Consider the following 11,351-nt stretch of genomic DNA (forward strand, 5'->3'; position numbering starts at 1 on the left):
CCTGCCTCTGCCTCCCGAGTGCTGGGATTAAAGGCGTGCGCTACCACCGCCCGGCAATAGGAACCTCCATACTCTAGGTTCTAATCAAAGGAAACTCAGCTGAAGAGACCGACGCCAACACTGGACAGTTCTGCTGAAGAAAGTGCTTCCTTTTCTTCTCTAACCTCCAAACTCCATCTGTTTCCCTAGTTACCAGCTTCTTAAAGCATTTTATGCTTCTCCTTCAAAGCCTGTTATAGATTATAATTTTACAGTTATTTGTAGAACTGGGGGTGTAGCTCAGTTGGTAGGGTGTTTGCCTAACATTCACAAAACCCTGTGTTCAGTCCCAAGAACTGCAGGAACTGGGTATGGCAGGACATGCCTGTAATCCCAGCACTTGGGAGCTCAGCACAAGAGAGTCAGAAGCTCAGTGCCATCCTGAGAGTGAGCTCAAGGCCAAAGGGTTCTTCAATGTCAGGCCACACACCACATTGTAAAAGTCAAAGGTGAACAAGGATCACATCACTTTCTTTTCACCCCTGCTACCTCAGCACGTAGTGTACAGATAAGTCAAAGGCAGTCAGTCCTAGGAAAGTGGAGGATTAAAAGGGAGAAATAGTTCTTATCCAGATAAATAAAAAAAATATTTTAATGTGGTTTAACAACCTGACACAGTACTTACTTAATCAATCTTAATCCCCTCAAGAATGAATGAGTGGGGCTGGAGAGATGGCTCAGCGGTTAAGAGCATTGCCTGCTCTTCCAAAGGTTCAATTCCCAGCAACCACATGGTGGCTCACAGCCATCTGTAATGAGGTCTGGTGCCCTCTTCTGGCCTTCAGGCATACATGCAGAAAGAATATTGTATACATAATAAAAAAATAAATATTTTAAAAGTATGAATTAAAAAAAAGATACACATTTGTCACTGTTTCAAGCCACAGATGAGGGACAGTGAACCCTGTTTCCTTTTGGAGGTGCTGGACAGGATGAGGCCAATGCTTTTTTAGGACTCACAGCCAAAGGGACATGTAGATGGGAATCTAGCTTAAAGAGCACAATGGCAGGTCTGCCAATGATACACACATGTGCATACACACACTTGCTCCCAGGGCACCCCATAACATACAGGCACACATAGCAACATATGCTGCACACATAGTGGCACGCATACACACAGTGACACACACACACACACACACACACACACACACACACACACACACTGGCTTTAGTAGTTCCCTTGATCTGAAAAATCCCTCAATTTTCATCTTAATCATTGCAAATTTAATTCCAGGGTTTAGCCCTGTGTATCACCCAGCTTCTAATCACATAAGTAATTTGAACGGAGGAAATTGGATGTAAAGAATTATTAAGTAGTGAAAGATGGCTAACTCTTAAAAGAGGTCCAATGAGATTCTAATGGCGATAATGGTAAACGCACATAGCAGCTACTCGTGGAGATGCTGGGGCAGAGAACAAGGCTGGGTCTGATGAGGTAGGCAAGCTCTTTCCACCTCTCGGGCAGCCTGCTGGCTGGCAGAGCAACTTGTTAGTGGGTATGGCAGCAAGCTAAACCGTAGGGACAGATGGTTGGGTGCTCAACATGTTATGGAGCGCATTGGTTGGCTCACAGAAGGAGACCATAAGATGTGGAGGGTACGGCCACCACTACTAACCTGTGAGGTTCTAGGTTGAGCCGTGCCTGCTCCAGCTGGCTGCTCATCTCTTCTGGATCCTGGAACCATGAAGGGCAATGTTTGGCCTCTGTTTAGGCCTTAAAGAATCCCCCTGCTGCCCAAACCTGATGCCTAGCTGTGGGATCAGAGAAGAGGCGGAGCCATAGCTGAGAGGCAGTGTAGATGGTTCCATTTACAGGGGTTTGATTTACTAATATCTTTTACCTTTAGGGGCAGGAGGCAGGTGGGGCCCTGGAGCTCACTAGCCAGCCAGTGTAGAGGACTGGACGAGCTCCAGCTTCAGTGGCAGAACCTGTCTCAAAGATTGAAGTGGAGTGTGATCGAAGAGGACATTGGATGTTGGCCTCTGACCCCACACAGACTCACACGTTCTGAGTCGTTTGCCCACAATAGCCCACATCATCTCGTCTCAGAACTCCAGCTTAGCCTCAACAGCTATGGCTAACTTAACCTGGCTCCGTACGTCCTTCCACTGCCTGACACTGAATAGCTTTGCCCTGGTTTCAGTTCTTTGTGGTTCTGGGACTGAACCGAGCCCTATGGATGCTAGACAGGCATTCTCCCAGATGAGCTGCATCCTCAGCTCCCCGTTCTTGCACTTCACAGGGATCTCCCAACTCTAACTCCTTTGGGGTCACTCTCCAAGTCCAGAATAATTTCTTACTGTTTCCTGCTAGAGGAAGCAGCCTATTGGTGCCCCTTGGACCCCGTCTGCATCAAGGCTGGAGGACTCCACTGAGGGAGGTGGGGTTGTGGGACCATAGCTTTCCCTTAGAATGGGTTGTGATGAGCATCAGAACTATACAACAGGGTTGGAAATGGATGGGTCCCTGTGGGCCCGAAGACAGCCTGGAGCTGGGACGGGGGTGTTCAGGGCTGCAGGGTTCTTTTTTCTTTTCTTAAATTTTTATTTATTCAGTGTGTCTGAGTGTTTGCCCACATGTGTGGGTGTGACCCATGCATGTGCTGAGTTCCTACAGAGGTCAGAAGGCACGTATCCCTTGGAACTGGAGTCACAGATGGTTTATGAGCTCCTATGTGGGTGCTGGGGACCAAACCAAGTCCTCTGCCAGAGCAGCACGCATTCTCAACTGCTGAGCCATCCCACCAGCCCCCAACTTTCTCTTCTTATTATCAGAAGAGGGGATCTCAACCTTCCTCATGCTGTGACCCTTTAATACAATCTCTCCGTGTGACAAGCCTCACCCATAAAATTATTTTTGTTGTTACTTCATAACTATAATTTGCTACTGTTATGAACCATATTTAAATGTCTGTGTTTTCTGATGGTCTTAGGCGACCCCTGTGAAAAGGTTGTTTGATTCCCCAGAGGTTGAGAACTACTGTCTAAAGGAACAGTGTGCTGTGTGACTCACCTGGCAACTAAATTTACAGGAAGACATTTCTTCCATCCGGGTTAACTCTTCACATGGGTTTATTGCTAATTATATCATTCTTCTTCTTGGCACCTGGGAGTGTAAGTCTGTCTTCAGGGTTCAAACTCCTTTGCTACCTTGTTGGTGGAAGCAGATTACAGGTCCCCATAGCACCCTGGGCTCCTTGTCTCCTAAATTACATGTCAGGCCCATCTTTACTCAGAAGCTGTAGCTCCCAGGCGGGAGAGCTGGCACAGTAGTTAAGAGCACTGATTGCTCTTCCAGAGGACCTGGGTTCAATTTCCAGCATCCAACTATCTGTAACTCCGGGATCTGACACCTAATAAGGTAGGACCCCCTAATCTCAAGACCCTTAGCTGGGCTGGACTGATGACTCAGGAGAACCAGCCTGGATGCATGTAGGGATGCCTCTCAATGCAGGTAGGACCAAGTCACATCAGAGTGTCAATAAAGGGTCTCGTCATTGAAAACCTGCCCAGCTGTCTGCTCCATGTGTGGGAATGAAGCCCCAGACTTGGAGTGTTTTGTAGCCTTTCCTTGGATATTTGTTTCTATTTTCTAAATAAGACGACTGATTTTCTTACTTTTAAAGGTATCAACTCTGCCTCCCTGAACTACTTTGAGGATTAAAAAATATGATATATATGAATAGTTGTTATTATTTACTATTATTACTGTTATCAACCTGTCAGTGGTGGAACTGCAAACAACTTGAAGTATTCGATGGCTGGGGAGTAGGTGGCAGAAGTATTAGCTCGGTATACCCTTGAACGAGCCAGTACGTTTGCCTTGGTTAATAGCTGTGTGGTGAGCGAGGCTCCGTCCAGTTAAGCTTTGATAGAATGGGAGGAGACTGGAATCACCAGACTGTGTGCAGAGGCTGGTCTCAGTGTGAGATTAGAATTGACTTCTCTGGGGACCAGGAAAGTAAAAGATGAAAAGAGGGGTGTGTGTGTGTGTGCATGCATGTGGGCATGTGTGTGTATTTGTGTGTGTATATAAATGTGTGTGTGCATGTGTATATGCATGTTTGTGTGCATGTGTGTGCGTGCATGTGTGTGTGCATGTGTTTGTGTGTCTGTATGCATGTGTGTATGCATGTGTGTGTGCATGTGTGTGTATGTGTGTGTGCATGTGCGTGTGTGTGTGCACGTGTGTGTATGTGTGTGTGCATGTGCGTGTGCGTGTGTATGTGTGTGTACCTGCCCTGGGCACCGGGAAGTAAACAAAGGTGTTTGAGCAGAGAGGCAGAAGGGAATACTGTCTAGGGAACAGGCTGTTCTCACTTCTCTGGCTTGCCTGTCCCTTGCAGGTGCATCTCCGCTCCGCCAGACGTCTCTGTGAGCTCTGCTGTGCCAACCGGGGCACCTTCATCAAGGTGGGCCAGCACCTGGGGGCTCTGGATTACCTGCTGCCAGAGGAGTACACGAGCACGCTGAAGGTGCTGCACAGTCAGGCCCCACAGAGCAGCATGCAAGAGGTCCGACAGGTCATCCGGGAAGACCTGGGCAAGGAGGTACCTTGTTCTGGAGCAGGGAGGGACCGGAACAAAGGGGAGCCCTTACAAAAGAGTTCCTGCTGCCTGGGCCTAGGGTACTGAGCGGCCATCACTAATGTGGAATCAGATGTCTCAGCAACATTCAGTGCTAAACCAGAAGCTAGAAGGAGCCTCAGTGACCATCAGGAAAAAAATATCAGTTGAAATATGAGATGTCCATATTCAGCAGTGTTGGCTGGTGACCTAAGGTGGTTTGGATGCTTTGACCTAATACAGTCTGTCAGCTACTCGGGGTTTACTACATGCTGATGGGTGTCGTGGGTGACACTGTCACAGTTAGTCCTCACAGCAGTGTGAGGTGAGAACTAGTGCAGACTCCACTGCAGCTGAGGGATAACACATTGTGCTAGGATGCCGTCAGCAGACCGTCCAGCTCACTGCATCGGCTCCTCTGGGATGGTTCTGGTAGACACTTATCCAGCCTGCTTGATCTCCAGGGAAGGAATGCTTACTGCCCGAGGTCCTCCTCCATTCTATTTCCAGTGGTCTGTCACTCAGAAGGCTTTTGCTGGGCATGGTACTGCATGCCTGCCTTTAATCCCAGCTCTTGGGAAGCAGAGGCAGGTGGATCTCTATGAGTTCGAGGCCTACCTGGTTTATGTAGTGAGTTCCAGGACAGCCAGAGCTATATAGTGAGACCCTATCTCAAAAAAAAAAAAAAGCTTCCTTAAAGTAGAAGCTCCTCAAAACTCAGCTTGTCATGTCTGTTCTGTACCCTGGAGTGACAGAGAAAGAGAAGAAAGGGCCTTTGTCTCACCTTCACCCTCAAGATGGTGACCTGCAGGGTGTTTTTTGCTTTGTTTTTCTAAACCTGGGTATGGTTGCTTGGGCCCCCACTGGTTTGCTCTGGACACGGGGAAGGATTATAGTACCCACTGCAGGTGGCTGAGCAGCAGCTCAGGCCCAGCCTTGAGACACTGTGTGCTAAAATTTGAGCATAATTTGAGCACAGAGGCCCCCTTCCTGATATTTGGAGCTGGTGGTAAGTATCCAGCACCCAGACAAGGGGTGCCTGCCTATCAGTGATGGCCTGGCCTGCAGAGGCTCATGGTCTGATTCTGTGGGGCCTGGGTCAGACACAGATGCCTCCAACTCTGAGGAATGATTCTTCCAGAAGGAGAGAGAAGGAATGAATGGCAGACCCGACTTAGGGCTGGAGTCAGGGAGAAAGCTGGAGGATAGGAGGGGCAGGGCTGGGACAGAGGAGCCCAGGACAGCAGAGTCATGGTTGACCTGGTGCTAGCCCGGCCTGCCTTTGCTTCTCGCTGAGACTGTTGGCCTCTGGCTTCCAACAGTGTGAGATTCACCCCCCTCCCAAGCTGAAACGAAATAACAGTGCTGAGGCATCACTGCTGGCGCATGGCAGCTCAGCAGGGGTGGGTGTGAGAGAGAGGTGGTAGAAGATTAACCCCTGGGATCATCTGGGTGAGGGGTGGGGCAAGAATAGGTCAGTGGCTTCTAGACCAGGCCAGGGCAGAGGGAAGTGAAAGGTCAGAGGTGTCAGCAGTCACAGCGGGCCAACCAGCTGGCTGCAGGATGTCTGGGCTTGGAAGATGTCTCCTGGGTATCAGGCCGACTTCTCCAGCTTCCTCTAGCCATGTAGCCCTAAGCCTAGCGGCTGTATGGCTACTGCCCCAGTTTGTAGTTCTCTTGCGAGAGTGGTGTCCAGGTCACAGTTCTGAGTGGCTGTCCCTCATTGCTGGGGAGCTCAGAAACCTCCGGTGCCATAGATACTCAGGCAGTCCCCCCACCCCCTGGGAAGGTGGCATTTGTTCCCTGGTGACACACTTTTTCATCTGTGGGTGGAGGGGAGGGGAACGGGGCTGTGTGGGAGGCAGGGTAGGTGAGTGTGGGGGTGTGAGGGCGGAGGAAATCACTCACTCTGCGCTCTCTCCTCCCCCAACCCCTCCCATGACACTGCTGGGGAAGAACTCTCTCTTTAAGGACAGCATTGACAGGCTGCGCGGATTCCTGCCCCCTCCAGCTGCAGGCCCTCCTATGGCAGCCGGGCTCCGCCCCTCGTTTCCAGGATATAGAAACTGAATATCATATATATCACTCTTTTCCTAGCTCCCCAGTCCTTGGCTCATCAGCCAAGTTAAGTTTAAGATCATCCCAAGTTCAAAGACTGTGTGAGTGCAGCTCCTTGGCATCAGGTGGTCCTATTGGTGTAGAGAAAAGGTCATCGAAGGGCTTCATCCTTGCATAGGGACTGGATTAGAAGAGTTCTGAGGGACATTTGGCTAAGTGAAGGTCAGCAGAAAGTAATAAGAGGAGGCCCAAGAGCTGGTCTCCAAAGAAAGGGACATTTCCTGCTGTCTCAGAAGTGACCATGGCTTGGACTGAGTCAGCCCCTATTCCCTGACTATCCTTAGGGCCACACGTCCAAATGCAGTACCCTCTTTGGCCAGCAGATGGCACCTAAGTTCACAAGTCAGGGGTGTGTGGTGGAGCCCCGGCCCTTTCCTGCCAAGGGATGCCCTGGGAATGAGGTTCAGGCTCTTTTTATTCTTGGGCATGACCCAAAGAAGCCAGACTAACACCTCTTCACCATGAAGGGGGCAGGTGCAGGCCTAAGTCACAAGGCTGTTGTCTGTTCTGTTCTCTAAAGCTCTGTGTTTTAAAGGCTTGAGCCCTGGGCCCCTGGCATTCTACCTCCCCTTGGGAGGACCTCAGGCCATCGGGAACTGCCGTAGTTACTTTTCTTATTGCTGTGGTAAATACCGGATAAGAAGCAATGCCAGGACGGAGGGGTTTATTGTGGCTCTCGGTCTGAGGGCACAGTCCGTCATGAAGTCCGTCATGCACAGTGGCAGGAGTGGGAGGCTGTCACAGTGAACCTGCAGTCAGGAAGCCCGTGGCAGTGAATGCTGCTTTTTAGCTCTGCCTCCTTCTTGTTCGACTTGGGACCCCAGCCTGCCACAGGCCTTTCACGGTGGGTCTTCTTACTTCAGTGAACCCAACGGAGAGGATTCTTTACAGACACACGGAGGTTCATTTCTGTGATAATTCTAAATACCATCACATTGACCGCTAAGACTGACCATCACAGGGACCCTTGAAGGGAATTGTTAGCCCCATCCCGTCTCTCTTTGTTTCCTAATCCTGAGGCAAGAATTCTGCACCTCCTGCCCCCACCCAGTCTTTGGCCTCATGTATGAGTCCCTTGGACAGCCACGAACCCATCCTTATGCCTTCTTCATCTTATGTACCCTCTGGGGCCTCCCACCAGTTCTAACAGCCTTTTGGGTGGCTCAATACCATTTCCTTCCTTTTTCTTTTTTCCTTGCTTCTAGAAACAGCTGGAATATGCGAAAAGGGAACTATTTGGAACCTGATGTGGAATGGTTTTACCTTATTCCAGACCCCATGACAGGAGATAGACTGATCTAGGCAATAAATGCCCGGTCACACGAGGGTCCAAGGGGTTTTCGAGAGAGTGGTTCCATTTAAGCAGAGAGATCTTCTGAAACCTGTGGTATCTGACCAAGGTTCTTCGAAGACTGGTGGGGCTAGAGATGTTGCAGACGGGAGGAGGGGCTCATGGATGGATGACACAGGCTCAGCAAAGGTGTAGTCATAGGAGAGGCAACAGGCAGGATGTGACTGAGCTTTGTTGACTAGAGTGTAGTGTTTAGGAGCAGAGGCCGTGCGTTGAAGGGCCTCTGAGGGAGGGAAGGACTTGGAAGGGGTTCTGGGCAAAGGAAGGAGGAAGGGAGTGACGTGTAGATAGTGGAGCAGGGAAGCCATTGAGAAACTGAGCCTGATTGGCTCAGTAGTGCAGAGATGTGGTTCTCTTTTACAAGTGGGTTTGGGGATAGTGGAACTTAGGAAGTGATAATGATTATTGGCCATCTTTGATCACACACACACACACACACACACACACACACACACACACGTGCCTGCCCAAAAGCACAGGTGAGTCAGGATGTATCGCATTTCAGCAAATGGTCCAAGCATGTAAACACAGTATGGACATCCATTATCCTAGCACTCAGAGGCTGAGAACTGTAAACGGAGACTTCTCTGACCTGAATAATCACGTAGAAACTAAATCAATTATAACACTGTTTGGCCTATTAGCTCAGGCTTCTTATTAACTAACTCTTACATCTTAAATTAACCCATTTCTATTAATCTGTATATTGCCATGAGGTTGTTGCCTACCAGGAAGGTTCCAGTGTGTCTTCTTCCTTATGCAACTACATGGCATCTCTCTGACTCCGCCTACTCTCTCTCTCTATATATCTCTGTTCAGATTTCCTGCCCGACTTTACTCTGCTAAGCCATTGGTCCAAACAGCTTTATCAACCAATAAAAACAACACATATACAGCAGGACATCCCACATTAGAGGACCATGAGTTTGAGGCCAGTCTGGGCTGTATAAGGAAACTTTGTTGAAATATAGAAAAGCAAAACAGAGCAATCCAAAGAGAAATGATGGAGGTTTATTGTTGTCATGGAATATAGACTATCACCTCTGGAACGGTGTGGGAGGCTAAAGAGAATGAGGTCACTGGCTAGAGTCTAATGTGGGATGTTGTTCAGGGGAAGCCCTTGTGTGGCTTCTGTCCTCCAGAACACGTTTATAGTCCTTTGCACTTGAACTCCACTGCCAGGAGTGTAGGAATATAGACGCGGCTGAACCCCACTGTCAGGAGTGTAGGAATATAGACGCGGCTGAACCCCACTGTCAGGAGTGTAAGAATATAGACGCGGCTGAACCCCACTGCCAGGAGTGTAGGAATATAGACGCGGCTTTATTGTGTGCCTTCCCATCACTGCCAGGGTGTTAAGTACATCATGTTCTCACGAGTGCTATAGGTTGCAGGTGTTTAGTGTTCTTGGTGGAATACATGCCTGGAGTTTCTATGGAGACTCAGAAGAGATCTTGGGGTGTCAACGAGGACGAGGTAGATACGCCCACAGGAACGTGTGGAGGATGGTTTGTTTGTCTTGTTTTTCTCGGGTTGGATCGAAAGTTTAGAAGAAGAGAGAAGAAGCCTGTGCCCTAAAGATGTCAGTTGATTATTCAACCTGGGGGTAGTGGCCAGAGAGACAACATGGTGGAGTGCAATACCAGCCAGAACAAAGACAGGAAGGAAGGGCAGGTAGGGGAGGGGATAGCCCGGGTAGGGACACACAGGACTGCAGCTGGCTCAGGGCGACCTTGAGGAAGTAGGACAAAATGTCCTCTGAAGGATGCCCTTCCTTTAGGCTCTTAGCTATCTGCCGGGGCTGGGGATATTTTCATTCCCGTGTTACTCTGGGTTAGTCAGAGAAACTGAACAGAGATAAATATATGTATTTTTATATGCATGTATAATATGCATGTATGTAAATAAATAGAGAGATACATTGGCTTTTTAAACATTGGATTATGTGATTATAGAGGTTAGCAAGTCCAGAGCTGGCAGAGCGGCCAGTGCTGTAGTTCAGGTTCAGATGTGAAGGCCATCTGCTGGCAGACTTCCCTCTCGCTTCAGGGAGGCCCACTCACATATGGAGGGCAACCTGTTTTCCTAATAAATTGGATGGGAAGGTCTGCAATCCCAGAACTGTGGAGGTGGAGACAGGAGGATTGGGAGTTGGAGGCCAGCCTGGTCTACATAGTGAGACAGGGTGAGACAAGGGCCAGCTTTTGGATTTCCAGGGTAGCTCAGTGGGAAAGTCCTTGCCTAGCTTTCGCAAGGCCCTGGCTTTGACCTCAGCACCGGACAAAAGAACCACAGAGAAAATTCCATCTAGATTAGCATTCGCTCTGGTGTCTGGGCACAGTGGGCAGGTCAGGATGGTGCCCAGATAAACCTTCCCAGTTCTCCACATGGCCCTCGAGGCGAGCTGTGTGCTTGGACCCCTGATGTTTGTATTGAACTGATGGGCAGGAGCCAAACTCCCCGTTGGTTTATTAGCTCTGCGGCGCTGGGCTTCCTAGTTTCCATTTCTTTTCTTGTAGACTCTGCTGAGGGTGGCCTTGCTGTGGGTGAGCACGGGCAGACTGAACACAGGTGCCCACCTGTCTGCTCCCTGGCCTCCTGTTATGCACATGTGTTTACTGAGCCCCTCCTGTGCAGGTATGGTGTTAGCCCTGGGAGTCCTTGCTCGTCTCCCTGTTCTCCAGCAGGGGCCCGATGAGGTCAGCTTGCCTGTTCTCAGGTCTCAGCTAGTCTCACTGGCCCTCAGTCATCGGTAGATCCTTTGACCTGCTTCTCCTGGCCTGAATGCTACTCTTGTTTGTCCTGGCACCTGGCTTGTCTCCCCAGAGTGTCTCTAAGAAGGCCACCAAGGGAGTGTTCTGGGAACGGAACAGAAGGCTCAGTGTGGGGCGGGAGGAGAGTACCCCTCCTGCAGGCTTGTCCTCGTCCTGCCTTCCCGGCAGATCTTGATAAAAAATACATTTATATTAAAAACACAATGAAGAATAAAAAACATTTTCCCCCAATAATGCCGAACATCAAAAGGAGATTTTTATCAATTATGAGAGGGAGAGATTTTGGCCACAAAATGGTAATTTAATGAGTAGGAGACGGATGGCGGGAAGCATTAACGTCAGCCACAATGGATGGCTTGCCATTAGTTACTGGAGGAGAGGTGAGCAGTGGCTGCACAGCCTGGTTGGTCCTCTTTCGATATCCCCAACTCCTGCCCAGTCCTCCTCAGTCTGCTCCTCTCTCAGCTCCTGCCCAGTCCTCCTCAGTCTGCTCCTCTC

At 49.5% G+C, this 11,351-nt stretch overlaps 1 protein-coding gene across 5 annotated transcripts in view; it reads left to right on the forward strand.

The window, feature by feature from the left end:
* Adck1 (aarF domain containing kinase 1) overlaps positions 1–11,351 on the forward strand; it is a 97,268-nt gene that overhangs the window by 32,627 nt on the left and 53,290 nt on the right. For all 5 annotated transcript variants that reach the window (XM_013350821.2, XM_013350777.2, XM_026781989.1 and 2 more), the window contains one exon: positions 4,392–4,595. In XM_013350821.2, the coding sequence (XP_013206275.1) occupies positions 4,392–4,595 (204 nt within the window). The remainder of the gene's footprint in view (positions 1–4,391; positions 4,596–11,351) is intronic.

This window comes from Microtus ochrogaster, chromosome 1 (genome assembly GCF_000317375.1).
Source record: "Microtus ochrogaster isolate Prairie Vole_2 chromosome 1, MicOch1.0, whole genome shotgun sequence".
NCBI classification, from domain to species: Eukaryota; Metazoa; Chordata; class Mammalia; order Rodentia; family Cricetidae; genus Microtus; species Microtus ochrogaster.